Raw genomic sequence first — 20,630 nt, 5'->3', positions numbered from 1 at the left:
CCCCCCAACGCCCCATCCCATCTTCCATCAATGGTAAACCTCACTAATACGGAGGTTTTTTTTTGCGTTTTCATGATCGGCAGAGCGTCGATTCACGGCACTAAACAGGCAATACTGAGCCTGCATTCCGGGGGTTGTGCTTCATTTCCTTTCGGTGACGATGTACTTGGATTACAGCTTTTTCTTTAGCCGGCAGGCCAATTGACAAAAAATACGGAACGCTGCTATCCAGTTAGCATGGAGCCGGTCCGCTGTTTATGGTCCCCATGTGGTACAGTTTCAAGTCCGGCTCCACTGTGTAGGTTTGTGAGAACCCCGCCGAAATTCGTAGCTCCAGGGAAAGCAAATGCCCGAACAGTAAGCAGTATTCATCGGGGAGGTCTGGGCGGTGTGACAGCAAATGAAGTCGAATTAATTTGCGCCCCCTCAATCTTTATTTTCGATATCTATGAGGTATTTGAAAAAGCCCGGTTCCTGGCTTTCACGGTTTTTTAAATGAAGGTATTGGACGTAAGAATTCAGCATGCCGGAATTCAACGGCCACTAATTGTTTTGACAAAACTAACGGTTGGGCAGCAGAGTCTTTGCATCATGAATTCCAGAGAGCGCAAATGAGCGTCTCCAAAAACTGGTCTGCCAATAACTTCATTGGCTTATCGTCGCTCCACTGAATGCAAAATCAACCATCATCGTCGTGAAAGCCATCAATGGACCAAAAAGCGGGGGAGAAAATGAAGATAGAGGGCACGGGGTGTTCCGCCAGCATCTTCGCAATGTCCAAATGCCTGAGCCTGGAGCCTCAGAGACCATTATCCCACCTTGGCTACACTGCCAAGATGAAGATCCTGGCGGGCGTTCATTGCGCGGCAACCATATGGTGTTCCAGCTTTCAGGGTGGGCGGGAAACGTTTCTAGATGGTGATGTTTCTTGCATGAACCCTCAACGGCCATCTTGTCCTAAATTAAACAATGCAGCTGGATGCACATCCCTTGCCAACATCACCACAAATAGCAACTGCGGTGGCCAGGAATCCTTGCCTTGAGATTCAGATTCTGGCCATTACAGGCTTCTGGAATATTTCCATATCTCACGCTAGATCAGCACAGATGGCGCGCCGGTGATGATAGTTAGTTGGTTAGCGGTGGACTATCGGCCATCATTGCCCTGGTGGGGGGTTTCCCCTATAGGTTGCAATGGGATGCTTCGCCGGCTGGAATGTTAGGAAAAGGAAGAACCCGTTTGATGACAATCCGTAATTGAGATGTTGAGTTACAGCCGGTGTCTTCCTACCTAAGCAACTACTACCTGTCTGAGGGAATCTTTCCAGAAGTTTGTGCCGTCGGGTCCTGATCAGCGACTTATAACTTCCGCCAGCTACCACGTTTTTGAGCCAACTCGAGCATCAACCACGTTTTCTTCTCCAGGTTTTTGCGAACGGAGCCATAATGGACACGCCAAAGGTTAAAACCACCATGAAACAGGTCTGTGATAATTGTCGCCGCCGCAAACTCAAATGCAACCGTCTCTATCCATGCGATAGATGCCGGAGTGCTCTTCTCTGCTGCGCATACACGGACGTCTTACAGCGGAAAGGCCCGAAATTTCGCACCTTCTATCCCCGCTCTTCTCTCAGCTCTCCTGGCAATGAATCTCCCTGTTCGCCATCGTTTCCAACGCCCCCTCACTCCACCTTCTCTGGAGATTTTGATAAAAGTCTTCCACCTCTTCCCGCTCCGCCATTTCTCTTGCCCGGACCCGTCATCTCTTCTGATAGTTCATCGTGGGAGTATCCACCAGACCCTCAACCGGTCTCTTCCCGCCTGTCTTCTTTGGTTATTCTCGCGCATTTGAATGTGTATCTAAAGTACTTATTCCCTATTATGCCTGTCTTCAAACCAGATCAAGTACTGGCGGACAGCAGCGAACCGGCACGTCTACCTCCACAGCGATATGCATTTCTTGCAGCCCTTTGCGCAGCAACTCATATCCAACTGAAACTGGATGGGCCGGCACAGCGTGATGGGTCGGACAAAGATCCAACACCCATAGACGACGGAACGTTAATATCGGGAGAGGATTTGTTATCAGAAGCCCTAAGAGCAAGGCTGGATTACGACCTGATCGACTCTCCAAGCATCGACAATCTTCTCACCTCATTTTATCTCTTCATCTCGTACGGAAATCTGGAAAGACACCACCACGCATGGTACTATCTTTGCCAGGCGGTCTTCATGGCCCACACATTGAGGCTTCACCAAGAGTCGTCGTACTCCAATTTTGACGCCGGTGAAGCTGAGGAGAGACGAAGGGTATTCTGGCTGCTTTTTGTCACTGAAAGGTATTTAATTAAACATTAATAAAGTCTACCCTTGGAAATCTCGCACTGTTAACATCTCAGTTTGACAGGGCGTATGCACTTCAGCAAACCAAACCTGTTATGTTGAGGAATTCTATAAGAAAACCAGAAGTCTTCAATGAGGACGACCCTATCCTTGCGTACGGGTTTCTGAACTTAATTAATCTCTTCGAGAAACTTTCTCCAGATCTTTACGACTGGATTGTTTCAGGCCAGGTAGATGAGGCTTCCGGACAAGCACTAGCAAATCTAATTTTTCGCGACTTGAGTTCCCCTATGTCCCTGGAAGGAGTATTAGAGACTCAGCAAATTGACATTCTTGTCACTCAACAGTGGCTCCGAGCGGCAATGTGGAAGCTCCCAGAGCGTGAAATGTTCCAAAAGTCATTCGGAAGCCAAGGGACGCTTCCATCTGACCTCTCCATTGCGGCAAGGAGATCAATGATGGAGGTTCTAGAAGTGGCATCGGAAGCCGCAATAGATTCCGAGGGCATTGGAACAGTCCATTCGTTCTATCCGTTCTTCCCGATCCGTCGAGCAGCAGTTAGCTAACGGACCGGTCCTCCAGAAGGACTCTTCAACGTCAACACCTTTGTTAGGGACATGATTCGTACGATGCAGCGTTCGACTGCAAGGCATATCACCATGCCAATATTTGATGGAAGCGAGAGACCTGGCGGAGCTCTCACGTCACTATCGAGGCCTTGTGGATCCCAGTCACATTTGTGCCCTATACTTTGCGGGCAAGCGGGGAGCTTTTTGGGGTTGGAATCACCGACCATGTAAGGGTTCTTTATCGCCTCGTCAGACACATGAGGACCCACATGCGAAGGATGATAGTTGGGAACTAGTCACAGCGGATCGACAGAGCGTAGATGACTAGGACAGTTCGTCGGGAAAATCAAAGGATCAGTTGTACCCAAAACAAACAGCAACAGCATGCAGAGTAGAAGAGACAAATACACGCATCGGCTCTAAGTAAGGCTGCGACAGGACAAACTTTTTCTTTCTGGTGTCAGACCGTTTGTATATAGTGCAACCTTTCCCCCTGAGGCTCCCCTTTCCTTTAAATTGGCACAGGGGTCTTCGGATATTTATGTGCTGAGTACGGCTGAGATACCCGTTTATGTTGCTTCTACTTTATTGTTAGCGTTTAGTATTAGTACATATACCCCTTTCGTTATTAAAAATCCGAAAGCTTAACCTTTCAAGAATGTGAAACTTACCTATGCATACATACAACTATTATTGTTGGCAAATTCGCTGGCTATTTAATCTAATGTTTCAAACTAATGAAATGTGGGGGAGGAGAAGATCTCTGGACACAGGTTTCAAGCCAGGTTTTGCATACCCTGCGATATGGGCAATAATGCCATTGGGCCATTGGGCACAGAGACCAACTTGACAGATCTGATAATTATTAATCTATGCTTGGATTTGAAGATGCTAACTTGATCGTGGTTTTTGATGAATATTTTAAGGCCAGCAATACTGCAAAATCTGTTTTGGGCAAGGCTTAACATTTGTGTTATGCCCTGGACAAGGATCATACAGTGAGAAGCATTGACCTGAAAATGCTATTTCCCGCTGATGGAGACTTTATCTTGGTTTATTGTGATCCGTAGAATTTGCAGGTTGTTGTAGCTAACTAGCAAAACTGTTGGTTAAACTTGTCAAGTCAAATTTCATCATTCATCACACTTTCCAGGCGCATCCTAGTTAGAATCCCTAACTTACACAAGAGAAGAAGGTCTTTGCTCTCAATACAACAAGAAAATAAAATTGAAATATTGCATGCTATCATATTTAACAGTACAAATCAAAAGAAAATGAGACTGATTCTAGAGAGTATATATAACTAGATGTTAACACCTGAAGATAAAGAAGAAAAATTAACTTCAACGACCAAAACTCCATTAAACGACCTCTAAGAACTGTGCCTCGTTGCCAGACTCCGAACAACTACATTTCCTAACATGTTGTGAAGAATAACTCGGCCTGCGTTCTCCTCCAGCTACTGCCTCGGGTTGCCTAATGGCACTTGGGCTGCGGGTCGAACGATATCTTCCTCGTGGAGACTCCGTTCGCGGGGTTAGCCTCTGCTGAGGATACACGAGCTGTTCCACGGTGCCATTTTTTATGAGCACGTAATCACGCAACCGGTCCAGAGCAGTTTTAAAATCATCTAGAATAACGATATCGCAAAGGCATTTGAAGACGAAGGAAAGCTGGCGAATTGAGATAGGATTAGTTATGGCCTTCTTCTTCACTCCATTCGCGTACATGGATCTGGGAGTGCTATGCTGAAGACTGACCTTCCAAAATGGATTGATACCGGTGGGTAGGGCATTGTGAAAGACGTGTGTGACAGAAAGGAAGTCAACAATAACAAATATGATAGAGAGACACATGGCGGCCAACATGACACCGAAACGAGGACTCTGGCGAACGAGCTCCATCAAGGTGAAGTCGTACTGAGATTTTATGACCCAGAAAAGATTGCAAGTCGTGTATATCCACCAAGGATCACTGGTAAGAAAGGAGTCAGCCCATTCCCCCCTGCGCCCCATGTTTCTCCCATGTCATCTCAAAAAATGGAGTCGGCGAGAGATGTGAAAATAACATAGCAACATCTTACCGGAAAAGCGATTCCAGCGGTCTGGTCTTCTCGAAGAGTTCATTGATCTGGTTGAAGTAGGTAAAGTTGGCATATATTTCGAGCATCCAATACGGCTGCGCGAGGATGACCGTGCCAATATAGAACCTGCTCATGCTTTTACTAAGGAACGGTCTATTTTTCATCCAGGCGATTACATTGTGGAGACTCCATGAAATATTGAGAGAAACTGCGGTCACAGAGAGATACCACCCGTACACCGGCTTATGGACAAAGAGCCATGTCCCATGGCCCATGCCGAGAATTAACTATCAAGACGTTCTCCTTTTAATGACGATGACTTCCAAAAGCGGGAGCACCCGCGGTTGAGATGGCAATACACAGCATACCTCAGCTAAAATCAACTTATGGAGAAGCACTCTGCGACGCATGTTCGCGACGGTGATCGCTACCATAAACACCAGAGTTCCAACCATGTAGCCCTGCGCCCAACCTTCAAGGACTAAAGCGTCCTGGTTATCATGACGAATCAGATTATCTGTTCGTCTCGTGAACGGGAGACACCCGCTCATGACAACTACCTGAGATGACCATGTAATCAGAGTTGTCAATGGTCGTCCCATGTGTGTGCCAGCGTCTTTTATGGCCAAGACATTGGAGTCGCTTCGCGCAGGAAGTTTGAAAGCTATAAAAACAATGGTAAGGGTATGTATGAATGGAAATAAATATATTTGGTAAATATATCTCAATAACTGTCCGGGGAAATAATACGGAACAAGGAGACGGAATATGCCAGTTTTAAAGTTATTTCGAGGAGAGATAACGGAAGAGTAGAGGCTTGTGAAGTCGCGCCTCTGTACTAACTACCAGACCTCTCTTTTTGCAGAGAGGAGGTTTGACATGAGTCGACAGCGACTATATCTCACAGCATACGGAGTTGTCAGTGACGGCATGAGTTGATAGAAAGAAAGAGGTAGATATGTAGCAAGGAAATGAAGACAACGTTGTGCTTGGTTTCGGGGTTTGTTGTAGAGTTGGTAGATAACTAATCGGTTCGGGGTTTGCTGTAGAGTTGGTAGATAAGTTAATCCTGACGACAAGGACCGCCATCTTGACACTGCTACTGACAATTTGCCCCGCTCGACCGTTGGACTCCCGCTGGGTAGTTGTTAACCCCCTGGTTGATCAATTTACCACCTACAGCCAGGGTGGCATTGTAGTTCATCAAATTACCTTACAAATTATTCTTCATAGACTGAGAAGCATATATGAATAGTATTTTCTACAATAGCAAATCATATTTTCTTTTTAACTTTATTAACTTTTTTATATAATTTTATCTTTTTTTAAGTAATTAAATTCTTTTTGTAACTTTATATAAAATGTTTTTTTATATATATAATATATTTTTAATTAAATAATAATATTAAAAAATTAATTTTATATATTTTATCAAAAATTTATCTATATTGAAATAAATATTTATATATTAATTTTATAAAAATAGAAAATAAAATATAATTAATATTTATTAATTATATATATAATAAAAATTAAAATTTATATTAAAAATATTTTTAAATATAATTTAATATTTAAAATTATAAATATTATTTAAAAATATTTTAATAAATTAAATAAATATTTTATATAGTTTAGTTAATTATTTTTATTATAAAAATATTTAAAAATTTTAAATAATTTATATTAATATAAAAAATTAATTTATTAACTTTAATTTTAAAAGATATAAAATTAATAATAATTTTAATTACTTTAAATTATAATAAAACTATATAAAGTTATTTTAATTAATAAATACTAATATATAATTTTTTTAAAAAAAAATTAATTAAATTGTAAATATCTAAAATAAAATATAAAGAATTATATATTCAATGATACGTTTATAATGAAAGAAAAGTTTATAGTTGATGATTTAATTATTCAATACATGGAAGGCTGCATATAGATTCCTACAAAGAAAGAAAGCAACAGTTTACAGGACAGCCTGCAGGCCAGAATATCTTGATTAACTTCTCTTTGACCCATCGAGAGTAAGACCTGCTCGTTTATTTCGCTGGCTGGTGTCTAATACGGAGCACGGCTTTTGCAGTTACGGTTACAGGCCAGGGGAATCATGTGAACGTAACTTCTGTTCGGCCAATCAAAGTGTGAGAATGATTGCAAGTGGACCAATAAGAACGCAGTATTTCTATGATCGCTGAAGAGAAATTCTCTGGTAGAGAGTTTTATACTGCTCCATGGGTGGGGGTGAGTAATACACGGGGCACGATTGTTCGACTTGGTCATCTTATTTACCAAGAAGGCAAAGCATGTACTCCGCATATAACTATTAAAATGAAATAATTAAGAAAAGAAACCAAAGCACCAGAAACGAAAAATTTGCCGAACCACTGAAGACAAAGTCATTTCTGTCCCAAGTGTACGCTGGAGAGCTGGAGAGCTATTGAAAAGTGCGTCGAGACTAAAGTTAAAAGACCGAAACGTTTCCACTATCGGCAGCTGAAAGTTCATGGGAAAATCTCTATCAATACAGGACTCAGGGGGTTGTTAGCTACTCTGGAATGGATAACAGCCAATCATCCAACTTCAAGAAATTGGTCTCCAAACGACTCATGAAATCTCACCACCTCATCTTACAAATTTCAAGGGACAAAAAGCACGAAGCACGTCCAAATGCGTGGACACAAAAGAACAAGACAGATTAAACAAGGATCGGCTAATTACCGGGGGATTGAGATCTTGCACTTCTACCAAGCTGCCTGGAAATCAGATTAAAGCTAGCTCACGTCAACAACAATCACCAGCGCTCGTGCTAATCCCTCCATTTCCTTCCATTTTTCGATCGTTCATGGATCAAGGTCCAGGGAGGTTGATGATCACTCCAAATAGGTTAGTTAAACGATAACTAATCTTTAGGAGAATGCAGGGAGGTGGCATTCGACCAAAATAAGGCGCTGGGATTGTCGGCGCTCTCCGAAGACAGCGCCACGGAATGACCCCAGGCTTGCTGGGAACGGCGGCACCTCCCGCTTCGATGAGAAATCTTGTTACTGGTCGATCGATCCGCAATCAATCTAAATAGCCGGGAGTCCCTGTCTACTCGACGAAAAGTTGATATAAATAGCAATCAGGGGTAATTTAAAGCTCGAAAATTTCCCCAATCACCCCTCTTATTTAGCTAGTGGTCTCCGGTTTGGCTGAGACAACTAACGAGGGTCTCTCGTTCTAGATCTCTGCTCGTTTTGAATCAATCGGCTTTTTCACTCCTCTCGACTTTTCAGGACGATGCCCGGGAGTTGAATCGTCTACCAATGCAGGTTGTCTCCCAATGATGTTAGTGAATACTGTTGTCGGATTTCGAATATGTTGCTTTCTCTTACTAGAGAAGGACTATGAGATAGTCTGTCAAAGGCAACATAAGGAGCCCATCAATGGTTCGATTCTACATCCACCACTTCTGTGGTAATGGGTTGGAGATTTTTCACTTCTAAAGATGTACATGGCAGGCAGGACTACGTGGGTAGTCCGGACTTTTTGTGTGTGTACAGCATTTTACCGGCCTGACTGGTATATCCAGGAGGCATCGCGGTAGAAAATTTTGTGACTACGCGTGCTCTCCTATCACGGAGAACAGCGACCATTTCTCAAACTTTCAGAAATGGCAAAGAAAATTGGGAGCTTCTGCCTCTTTCCTGCTCAGAACCTACGCGTGGAACATTGTCGTGAATAAAACAAAAAGGATGGCCTTCATCTATTACCCAAACTACTGCTTCAACGACTTTACGTTGGTAACCTAATACAACAGGAGAAGGAGGGGGGTGTGGAATGGGAGAAACTACCATTACATAAAGTCCCCTGCATTTAAAATTTCATGAGACTGCGCCTGGTCTACATTTGGCAAACCTTTCAGTCCATTGATCGGGAAGACTATTCTCTGCAGCTGCGACTTAAACAGAACGGACGATAGCTACCATTGGACTCATAATTGTTGTCAAGAAGCGAGATACGACTATGGTGAATAAATGGCAGCATCTTAGAACTCCTTAAAAAGGATATCAACCCATCCATGTATCAATACGGCATCTGACGGCCTCTCCAACGCACGGTGCAATACCAGGCTTCTTTGGAAGAACACATGCCCGCTTGATGATTTACGAATAGGTTGAGGTATCAGTCAGTGGTTGGAGTGTCTCATTATCGCAGGGGATTTGAGAATCTAATTAACAGGGAGTTCACGTTCACTGCAACTTTGGTTCAGAAGTCTTGGAAGCAGCGGAGATAGTTATTGACGGTCCTGTTCTCTGCAGCCGTCGCAAGCCTGGCTAATAGCAGCAGTGAGTACATTGCTTCTGTTTAAAAGTCTGATGCTTGAGACGCAGATGTGTATAACAAAGGCTATTCAGATTTCTCCTGTAGATCGAATGTTGTTGGACTACAATAATTCGCACATAGGGTTTCTGCATAGAAAATGGCTGATTGGAGGGGACATGCCGATTAGCTAGCTGGAGGGGGTGAGTCATGATATGATAAGTAAGTGCTTGAATGATTTCTACAGATTTCAGACTCTCCGTCACTAAAGAACTAATATCAGCTCATGCTGAAGTAATCATCTTTCTTTCATCATTACATCCGGTGGTGAGGGTACATCATGATGATTCTTTGCTGAGATGTGGACATCTGAGAATCAATTTCATGTGGACAACGGGTGGTTGAGAGCATGCACTCGCATCAGAGCTACAATGAAGATCATTGTCTTCACCCAGTTATAATATAAAAGATCATGGAGTTATGAAGTGCCATCATCTGTTTCATTGTAATCATGCAATCGAACTGTTCATATATGTCCTGAATATATTTTGCATCTTATCATAAGAAATCTTTTCTTGGTGAAACTCTCAAATTCAAATATAGCAAGCTAAATATTGAATTTATGATGAACAGTCTTCTCAGACTAGTACATTATCCAACTGCAATTAGTTAAAAAACAATTAACAATCCTCACTTCTTGATATTTAGTGCTGGTAATTTCTTAATCTCTACCTGTTAGCCTTCAGAAGGCTCTTCACAGCATCAATCACACTCTCCTTCAATGAGTAATACTGCAACCCCAAAACCTTTTTGGACTTCTCATTATCAAACCCATAACTGCCCTCAGGAGGGAAATCACCTGGTTTCAATGCCTCTTCTCCTGTTGGCAGCTTCTCCCTAAATTGGGGAAACTCATCATAAATGATCTCAGCTAGTTGGCGGTTGCTAAACTTGCCCGCGGTCACAAAGAAGCGCTGGTTCGCAGCTTCTTTCTGCTTCTCGGCGGCAAGGACGTGAGCGAGTGCGACATCACGTACGTCAACCCAGAGATATTCAGTAGACGATGGGCAGCTGGTCTTATAAGCCCCTATGATTAGGCCACGAATGCGCTCATTAGAGGTGTTGATCTTGTCAAGCGAGTAGATGCCGTGGATGATAGGGCCCAGCACAGCCGGAGGGTTGATCTTTTTCATTTTAAGAGGGTATTAGCTCTGCTCTATTGTTAAAGAAGTATTAGGATTGAAAGAGAGCATGCGGTGCAGTTACACACCGTTGCTAATGTGAAGTTCGGCTTTTCCTGCTCCATGAAGTCCCAGGCGGCCTTTTCCTATAATATGTATAATGCGTAAGTATGTTGGTTGTTTCGCTTCCATCATTATCAATTACCGCTGTTATCATAACATACAGCGAATGTCTTTCCTGCTCGATACGCGTTGGAGGGGCTGAAATAAATTTCAGCATAAGTAACAGGATTCCAATCCACCTATTAATATTAGAAAGAGGATAGGTATCACAGAAGGGAACAAAAAGGGGATATGACGGAGCACATACTTCTGAAAAGGCGTAGGTAGGAGGCTTCTTCAGGTCAATTATGGCGGCAAAGGAAGACGTGATGACTACACGCTTAACAGTTGGGGAGCTCCGTTTGATCGCATGAAGGATACCAACAATGCCATTGACAGCTCAATGGTTCAGCCGGCCAAAGTCAGTAGGAGCGCAAATAATCTTCAATCATCCGAAATGTAAAGATATGTAGTTAGTTATACATACCAGGATCTACCAATTCCTTCCTGAAATCAGTTACTCTATAGTGGTATGGGCTGGCGGTGTGAATAACATATTCGAACGGCGGATCCGAAATCACGGCCTTGTCGAATGCTATATTATTCCATCAGGCAATTGGATTAGCCAAAATTGCTATCGTATTTGGAATCGACTGAAGATATGAGCCACATCTGTTTCTCTGGTAGTTACTGGAGGCAATATTTGCCGTAACATACCATCAAGTTTCGCGATGTCGTCCACAATAGCAAAGTCCAGCTTGTCCTTAGGGACATCTGGATAAGCATCTTTAATTTTCCGGACTTTTTCTTCTGAATGAACTGTAGTTACCACCGAGTGGCCATGCTGGAGGAGGATTTCAAGAACATGAGCAGCAATGAAACCGCTTCCGCCTGTGTAAATGAAGTTAGCTGGGTTTCAGGCCAATCTTTAAACACTCTCTTTACTGGATGAGAATCCTCTTTTTTTTTTTAATAATATTATTTCATAAATTTTAATTTTAATTTTTTTTTTTATAGACTGTAACTACCTGTCAGCAGGATTCGTGTCATTTTCGTCTTGCGTTATTTAGTGACTTCGTGCGGGGGTCCAAGAGTCGGTGTTTCTATGACGTTACGTTACCTGGCTGTCAACGCCGCTGCGGTTCACTGGGATAGTTAAGTTGTTGCTCAAAACTCAATTTAAACCCATGTATTTTGGAAGCCGGTGGAGTGATTTCGGTGGAGTGATTTTTTAACCAGGAAAACAAAGAGGATAAGAAAATGGCTTATATATGATATTCTTCCAGTGCGAGTAAAGGGCCATGAACTACCCCACGCGATCAGCGGTGGCACTCGCTGCTTGATTGTTCTAGTAGCGGGGTAGACGGGACCCTGGAAGCTTTTCGTGTTGTGGATGAATCTCCGAACCCCCAAACTCAACCATAATTCTCAAGGAAGTTTGTAGTTACGCCTCCTCTTGATTCATCCAGCATTATTTTGCAAAAATATTATATGCATTGCCTGCTGTAAACCGTAGTATGGATCTCAAGTGCTGAGAGAATTAATGAAAACAACATTATTTGCAAAAGACAAAGCCATATAAAACTAATATAACAGTGGGTGTCGCATTTTTATTCTGACAATCGGCCCGTCCTCTCTATGAAGAACACCATCCACACCTTGGTATATATATCAAATCGAATTGATTGAATAGACAAATCTGTCAATTTCGGGCGCCAATATATTTCAGAGTGGAGAAAATTAAGCTAAAAGATGAAAACATTCAAATTCTTCTATCTTGAGGACTTGCTCAAAATAGATATCTTAGAAAATGAAAAAGAAGATTTAGCAGCAAAAATTGACACTAAAATTCAAAAGCAACTCAAAAAGTTATCTCTTGATCTTATAATAAGAAAAAAAGTAATAGAGAGTTATATCTTAATAAATAGACAAAGCTTTGAGGAAAAGAAAAGAAAATAGTCAATATTCAATATGCAAGAATGAAATGAAATCAAAGTAGAAATCTTCATCAATAAAGTGCTCAAAAAAAAAAACCCTTTTTCTTCTATATATAATTAAACCTTAAGACATAACTACTTTAAATTCTATATAAAAAGAATTAAAGGTTTTACAAATATAGATAAATGTCATTTTTGTGATTTAGCTAAAAGTTCAAATTATATTTTAATAAACTATTTTTTAAATAAAAATATTTGAAAGAATCTCAAAGAAAAATACTTTATTTGTCAATTGAATATGCTTTTTTCTTTTTAATACTAAGTTATCAAGAAAGTTTTAATTGACTTTATAAAAAAACTAAAATTCCATCTAGTGTTAGGGAGTGAATGTAAGCTGCATAAGAAGGAACTCTCTGCATTGCTAACTGCTATATATTGAAATACTAAGCTTGATGAGGGAAAAGAGGATCTGCCCCAATTATAATCAATCCACTAGGTTATACATTGAGGCATGATCACGTGATCGAAATAGTCATGTGATGGGAATAAATCTAATCTTAGTTTTTATATTTTTTTTATTTTATAATTTTTATAATTTTTATTTTTATAAAATTAAAAATATATAAATTTATTATTTATTATATATTTATTTAAATACTATTTTATTATAAAATAAAATTTTATAATTATATTTATAAAATAGTTATATTATAATTTAATTAAATAAAGTATTATATTTTTTAATTATATATACTTAAAATAATAATAATAATAATAATAATTAAGTTTTTTAAATTAATTTATTATTTAATCTTATTTTAATAAATAAAAGTCAAAAATTATACTAAATTATATATTATAATATAATAATTTTAATATATAATAGATATTATTAATTAAATTTAATTAAGTTATTTTTTATAGAAATAAAATAAAACTTATTTTTTAAATTTTATTAAAAATAATATAATAATTAATATTATTATTTTATATTATAAGATTATTATTATATAAAATTTAATAAATATATTAAAAAATTTATAGTTTGAAAAAATTATTATTATTAATTTTAATTTTATTAATTTAATATATTTTAATTTATATTATTTATATTATTTTTTTAAAGTTTTATTATAATAAATTAATTAATATATTTTATAATAAAAATTTTATAATCTAAATAAATAATTAAATATTTATACTTATAAATATAATAAAGTTTAAAATATATTTAAAATTAAATTTTTTTTAAATTAAAATAATTTTAAATATAATTATAATAAAATTTAAAATCTAAGTTTTATTAAATTTTTTATTAATAGTTTTACTATATTATTTAATAATATTAAATATTAAATATTAAATTTTTAGATAAAAAATATTTTAAATATCTTTAATTTAATAAAAAATATATAAAATTTATTTATTTATTAATATAAATAATTATTTAAAATTTTTGAAAAAATTTATATATTTACTCTTTTCTAATATGATACAGCATTGAGCATCTACTAGTTACGATTTTATCAAAGGTTTTTAAGTTATATAGTTGAATTACTTAGTTTATTAAAGTTTTTGATAACTTCTTTGAACTGATTAATTACTTTATCAATATAGCTATCATCATAAAGATTATACTGAAATTTGCTATTAATCTCAAAATTTCAAACTATATCATAAGTTACAGAAAAAATGTTAATAATATCATTGGAATTATTGACAGCTCAAATTGTCTGGAGTTTGTTACGGCGCAGTCGCTGGTAATAAGGATTAAGGTTGATCCGTTCTGACCCCAACCAACGATTTAAATTCAGCTGCTCGTTCATTCCCACATTCTGATCCCCAGTTTAGTATTCTCGTCGCAGTTGCCTAGTTAGATAGATGAATTGAAGCTTTTGTCTTGTTATTTTCATAACTCTAGTTTGAGCCATGACAGAGTTCTTTTAATTGAAGCTTTAGTTTAAAAACTTTATATTTCTTTCTATTACTCTTTAGTTTCAACTTTATTCTACCAAGAGTGCGATGACTAATATCATTATTATTAGATCTGCTTAGCTGAAATATTGAGAGACAGTGTAAGAAGACGACGCTTGAGACGGGTAGTGCCATCACGTGGGTTGTTTGATGGGAAGCCAAATGGGTAGGCTTGACTAGCTAAGGAAACAGACGAGCTTATGTCTTAGGGCTGAAGGGGAATCTAAGTGATCAAAGATATGAATGACTAAGATAGAGATTTGTATACGTCTTCAGTGACTCTGATATATTGAGAACGAATCGCTGACCCTCTGAACAGTGGGTCAGATAGCTAGCTACAGGGTTTCTATCAGCCTTCCCTCCTTCATGGATACGCTCAGATGCCACTCTATCTGATCAAGGAAGTGGCGATGTCTTTCATAGAGATGATCATCTCATCATCTCATCACCTCATACACGGTGAGACAATCACCTCGTCATCAGAGTAAGATGGATATCCTTAGCGGAGTAGTGGCGGTGCCGCAGAGAGTAGTTTCTAAGACGTCAGTGCCAAGAAGATGTCTTTGGCTAGATCTCGTGATCGTGACAGACAGATACATAAATAGTTATTCAAGTTATAATAAGATTAATATCTGAGATTTTAGAAATATTCTAAATAGATAAGTTCTTAAAGAATTTAGAAGAAGGCTCATGAGAGGTAAGAAATTGAGTTTAGATAACTGATTCAACCGAATTTACTCACATTTGAGATTGTGGAATATGTAATAGAGAATGGTGTCACTGAATTAGTCCATTTTGTTATTTTGATTGATCAACGGATCAAAATATAGATATAAATGAGGCATTTAGAAGGACTTCCCTATTCTAGAGAGAGATCTCATCAAAATATCGCATCTTCTTTAGGTGATATTCTATAAAATTTCATCTTCTTTGCAGGTCATTTAAAGATTCAAAAATGCGTCAACCACCGAATAGGGATCGTAGGTCTCTTAAAATATAAAAAGTATTTCAAATAAAATAATATAGATCAAATAAAGCAAGCAGTCACTGATTTCAACAAGATAACTCCCGAATTGGCTGCGTTTGGGCGCAAAACAGGTCTCATAACCTGCAGAATGGCATCAATTGCAAAGGTTGCTAACTACGGTTGGAAAATAGTCACGTGATGAAAGAGTCCGTCCACTTAAATAACAAGGGTCATTAAAAGTAGTTAACCGCGTTCCAATAGAGCTCTGTCTCAAAATGTATTTATTGCACGTGTAGTTATGAAATCAGAAGCTTTGTCGTCCGCACTCTAAGCAAAAATCGTCATCTTTCCTATGCATACACGTGGGTTACTCACCCGTTCTTCCGTTTATTGCCGGTATGAGAGAACGATGACAAGCGTCCCTCATTGGGTGCGAGCTCGAACTTATCACTTTAAAAGCCACAGAGCAAGGTGTCCCAAGCCTGTGACTCAATAAAACGCTTCCCCAACTCACTCCGCCACCCATCGATGCTACCAGCCACCCACGCCCTGCGTTTCCAGAAGCAGCAGACGAAGCTACTTGGGGAGACTTGTCCAACTCCTAGGGAGAAGGGAAAGGAAGAAGCTGATTGACATACCCTCAGGTTAGGTTGAACATTGAGTTATATATGGAAATGCATTTGAAGATGAGAGACAGAAATTTCTCTGACATCAATTAGTATTCTAAGGCTTAGGGGGAATGCAACAGCTGCTGTTTACTGTGATGAGGAAAATGCTGAGGGATTTGAAAGTAAATTTCATCTAACTGCGGACACGGCCGCCGTGGGGGGGGAGAAGTTTCGTGCCACAGTCATTAAAATTTCCCTGTCTGCCAAGGTGAGCATCATAGCATATAGTACATCCCAAAAGCAAAAATAAAACAATCCATCTACCTCTACAGATAGAGTGCACATTTAGAGTTTGAGATGTCACGAAAACTATTTCGAATTCTCTTCAGTGTGTTGTTCTTGGCAACGGTTCACGGAAACGGTGGCAATTATTGCAGTCCCTTACATAGATCGCCCCTGCATATAAACCAGTTTGAAGGCGATACATTAAGAGATGTTATGTAGGATGCTAAGTGAAAGCCCAATGTTGTTGTTTGGATTCGATGATTAAAAAAATGAAAACAGAAAAGATAGAGAGAATAGTTAGTTATACAATTCTATTCCCCGCAATTGAATTTGAATGCAAAAACACATTTTTCAAAATACAAAGCCGCATCCTTGGCGCTTGAAAGATTTGGGCTGAAATGAAGAATCCAGACCAGCAAAACAGCAGGTAATAGTGCTAAGTACGAACCTTATTGATTGAATCAGGTAAAGCTATTGGCGGTGCATCCCTCCGTTGCTGCTGGTGAAATTCTCATCTTGTTGCGACGGACGGTGCAATATATGAATGGAATGGCTTATGTTGTGTAGTCTGGTACATACGCCTTATGTCTCAAAGTCAAAAATTCAACTATGACCATAAAAGAAACCACAATAGCCGTATTGCGCGCTCAATGGAAATGACCCTGAAGCATTTGACTTGCTAGTTACCTTGGCACATGGGAAAAGTAAGAGGCGGTCGGGTCGTACCAGACGCAATTTGCCGTTGGACGGATATCTTAGCGAGATGTTTATAAAAGCCAGCTGGTTGAAGTTGTGAGGAACAACCCCTGCCCTGGAACAAAATATAAATCTTGGGATGGAAAGGGGAACACAGTATAAAAAAACAAACAAATAAATAAAAAGGAATATCGCGAACATGGAACCTATGGGGAGATCCAAGATCCTACCTAGGTCATGTGACCTCGCTAGTTCAAGGTTTGTGCGGGCCCTGGTAAATGAATTGCACCAATAATGACAGAATAATTAGTTATGAATAACTATCTGATAATTTACAACTGAATAGTTTCTGCATTTTCGCAAGTTTTAGAGCAGAACGTCCTGAGCACCATTCGCGGTTACGGAAGAATGGTATGGTGTGTTCATTTACTCTGAATTCAGAGTCAATACGTCTACTATCACTAAAAAAAAAAGGAAGAAATAATTTAAAGAATAGAAGTTTGCCACTTGATTCCATTTGATTTTAGCATTGTTATGACAGGTATCTCCTTTACTCTCTTCATCTCAGTTCCTTTGCAGTTTAAATTCTTCCTTCGTTCAGTGGTAGAGATAACAATTTTCAGTTTAAAACCTCAAAATTAAGTCTCAATTTGAAACTTCATCTCATGTTTCGAGGCCTTCATTCCATTTATCTTCTTCTTCTTCAAGAAACGCATCGGCAGTGGGAGGATAGGCTCAGAAGATAAAAAAGGGTAAAAATATATGCGTTCCATGTTAAACTGATGATTTGTGGGAGTTGGTTCCATCGGAGGAAGGAAACAAAGTTTCCTTTTTCCCAGTTTTCTCAAAATGAGAAGAAACGAATTGCACTTCAGAATGGATGGAACGTTGACCATGCATTCGTTTCATAGCGTTTAGCAAGATTGAACACATGGGGTGAGGGAGTTTAAAGCTTTATGCATTTTTCTCTTTGTTTTCGGGGAAATAGGAATGAAATTTGGGTGGGGAGGTACGGAGATGAAGTGGCAGGATTAAAGAAACAAGAGGAATATGAGATGGCGCGAAAGGGAAGAAACGGAACAGAAGCGGGGGAGAGGGGCAGGTGTTTGAGAAAAGAAGTTTTGTAATGGAGTTTTTCAAGGATTAATACATTATTTTGGCCGTTCCAGTGTCATGGTTGATAGAGGTGCTAAGATAAACAAGGCACGCGACTTTTTGGACGTTGGAGTAAGGAGAAAAGGTAACGGAATTTTTTTTTTTTTTTTTAAAAAAAAAATGAGACTTCGAATCAGAGGAGCGGAAAAAATTAAGTGTTCAAGTGGGATTTGAAAACAAATAGGAGAGGATGGGAATTGATAATTGCTTAGAGCAGGTAAGATCAGGAACAATAATCCGGTACATTTTGCGAGAAACGGAGCGGGAAATGAATATATCGGAAGTTCAGGAAGGGAATAAACCGGCGCGATCTCAAGAGACCACAGGAAACCTAGTCCCGTGACGTTATGGCAAGGCACCGTTGTTGAGGAAACGGGGGTCGCTGGGGTATATAAGGTGCGCCGCAATAAAACCAAATAAAGAAACCCGTGGTTTTGTGCAGTTGTAGATTTGAGACTCTAGAAAAACACAAGCATCAGTGGATGACCGCCTGCGAGCAGTCCAAAGCCTTCCTTTTTTGACCAGTATAACAACCACATTGTCATGTACCACTTAAAATGCACAGACTACCATAAAAAATCATGTGTTTCACTCTTGGGGTTGCTGGCTGCGACGCATTTTTTCGGCTTCCAAGTTCTCGTACAGGAGGTAAAGAGCCTTTTCGTTGGCAGCCGCACTTCCCATGATGGTGAACATACGTTCGCCAGTCTCGTCATGTGGCGCCTTGGCGATGGAAATACGAGCACCAGAACTCCTTCGGATCTCGCTGATCTTGCTTCCACCTCGACCAATGATACAGCCAACCATGTCAGAAGGAATGCTGATGTTTTGGGTTTGGACCTCTTCACCATCTTCAGTCACAAGAGGAATGCCGCGATTGGCCGCGTCGGAGTTGGAGCGCCTACTATAGCCACCAGTTTGGTCACTGAAATCAGCACCATTCCCGGTTCGGTTGTAGGAACGCCCGCCATATCCGCCTGAGGACCCTCCAGATCCAAGCGAGTTGTTGATAGGTGCCCCGCCTACTGAGGCGCGAACAGCTGGGTTATAGAGGACAGTTCCAGTTCCGCGTTGCCAGTCGTCAATAAGACATTTGCCAATTTCCCACACGGCCTTCTCGATTCCTTCAGGGGTGCCTTGAACTTCGACAATTCGTTCAGTGGATTGTGGCAGCATCTCTTTCTGTGCGACCATTCTGACTCCGGAGGCGTCTTGAATATACTTGATCTTTAAGCCTTGGCGACCGATGATGGTACCCATTTGATTATGAGAAATGAGGAGACGAACGGCTTAGGATACGGTCAGCTCGTGAACAAAAAGCGGTAAAACGAATACACTTGATAGGGGCAACGAAGTAGATTCACAGTTACACAACAGGTGTCCGGAGAAAAAGGCACATCAGATATGGAGGGGATATAAGTTCAGAAGAATGGATAGAGGGAGAGGGACACTCACGATGGGTGCCATTATTTGAGACGACACCACCCATTCCAAGCTGAGGAGCGCCCTCTAGCAAACTCTTGGCGACGATGGCATATGCCTTAGCAGCACCCTGAAGCGGCCCAGTCACGGTCAAGACACGATCATGGACTCCCTGTACAACCTTGCTAACACCAGCCTTTACTCCAGTCTCATCGCGCAGGTCTGCTACGTTCTTGCCCGCTTTACCGATGATGACACCAGCTTCCTTGGAGGAAACAATGGCGCGAAGAGTCAGCATAGACTGAGCGTATTCCTCTTCGGATTTGGGAGGGCCTTCGGGATCGCCTTGTTCGTTGACGCGGTTATAGTCTGCCATTGTTTCGTCGGCCACATTGGGGGCGTTGTCACGAGATTCGTTGCTTGCCATTTTGAAAGGGTGGAAGGGAGGATAAAATAGGGATTGTGTGCCGAAAGATGGGGAATTAGTTTGTTGGCGAAAGTTGCGCGAAGATTTCCAGCGCTTTTGAGTTTTGGGTATTTTTTTCAAAAGGAAAATGAAAAACTTTTTGTTCTCAAGTCGTGTAAGGTAGAAATTGCTTTCTGTCGTTAAAAGAGGTCTAAACAGGAACTATACAGAAAGGTTGGTGAGTTAAAGAATGAGGGTTATATACGGGAAGGCAGTGGTCAAAGAAAAGCAGGGTCTAACAAGAGGGAGCGAGCAACTTACTGAAATTGGCAAGAATGAACAAAGGTTAGTCGCGAGCCAAAAGGAAACCAGGGTATAATTGAGTTTCGAGTGCGGAAGAAATGAACGTGGGGAAGTAAGGCAGGAAATGAAGAGATTGAGACAAGGTAGAGGAAATGAAAGGGAGATAGATGGTTTTGGGGGGGGAGGTGGTGGTGGTGGTGGTTAGGGCGTAATGGAGGAGACAGTATAGAATCGGTGAGCAGAGGCGAGCAGAGGTGAGGAGCTTCACGATAGGTGAAGACGGTT

At 40.1% G+C, this 20,630-nt stretch overlaps 5 protein-coding genes across 5 annotated transcripts; 2 read left to right on the top strand and 3 right to left on the bottom strand.

Annotated features, from left to right (window-relative positions):
• Window positions 1-773: 773 nt before the first annotated feature.
• Window positions 774-1,043, top strand: PADG_11265 (uncharacterized protein; the record flags this gene model as incomplete). The annotated part of the gene is made up of 1 exon (XM_010759527.1): window positions 774-1,043. One exon carries the CDS (start codon window positions 774-776, stop codon window positions 1,041-1,043), a length of 270 nt encoding a protein of 89 aa, XP_010757829.1.
• A 403-nt stretch (window positions 1,044-1,446) lies between these two features.
• Window positions 1,447-2,909, top strand: PADG_11264 (uncharacterized protein; the record flags this gene model as incomplete). The annotated part of the gene is made up of 2 exons (XM_010759526.1): window positions 1,447-2,339; window positions 2,408-2,909. 2 exons carry the CDS (start codon window positions 1,447-1,449, stop codon window positions 2,907-2,909), a joined length of 1,395 nt encoding a protein of 464 aa, XP_010757828.1.
• Window positions 2,910-4,273: 1,364 nt separating this feature from the next.
• Window positions 4,274-5,597, bottom strand: PADG_01459 (uncharacterized protein; the record flags this gene model as incomplete). The annotated part of the gene is made up of 3 exons (XM_010758618.1): window positions 4,274-4,886; window positions 4,996-5,282; window positions 5,364-5,597. 3 exons carry the CDS (start codon window positions 5,595-5,597, stop codon window positions 4,274-4,276), a joined length of 1,134 nt encoding a protein of 377 aa, XP_010756920.1.
• Window positions 5,598-10,037: 4,440 nt separating this feature from the next.
• On the bottom strand, window positions 10,038-11,642 carry PADG_01457 (uncharacterized protein; the record flags this gene model as incomplete). Its single annotated transcript, XM_010758617.1, has 7 exons — window positions 10,038-10,493; window positions 10,580-10,636; window positions 10,715-10,792; window positions 10,861-10,991; window positions 11,080-11,187; window positions 11,310-11,483; window positions 11,621-11,642. 7 exons carry the CDS (start codon window positions 11,640-11,642, stop codon window positions 10,038-10,040), a joined length of 1,026 nt encoding a protein of 341 aa, XP_010756919.1.
• Window positions 11,643-18,802: 7,160 nt separating this feature from the next.
• PADG_01455 (uncharacterized protein) lies at window positions 18,803-20,063 on the bottom strand (the record flags this gene model as incomplete). Its single annotated transcript, XM_010758616.1, has 2 exons — window positions 18,803-19,503; window positions 19,670-20,063. The coding sequence occupies 2 exons, from the start codon at window positions 20,061-20,063 to the stop codon at window positions 18,803-18,805; spliced, it is 1,095 nt and encodes a 364-aa protein (XP_010756918.1).
• Between the last annotated feature and the right edge of the window lie 567 nt (window positions 20,064-20,630).

The sequence above is a fragment of the Paracoccidioides brasiliensis genome (assembly GCF_000150735.1).
Source record: "Paracoccidioides brasiliensis Pb18 unplaced genomic scaffold supercont2.2, whole genome shotgun sequence".
Classification (NCBI taxonomy): Eukaryota; Fungi; Ascomycota; class Eurotiomycetes; order Onygenales; family Ajellomycetaceae; genus Paracoccidioides; species Paracoccidioides brasiliensis.
This window is presented reverse-complemented; position numbering and strand designations above follow the sequence as displayed.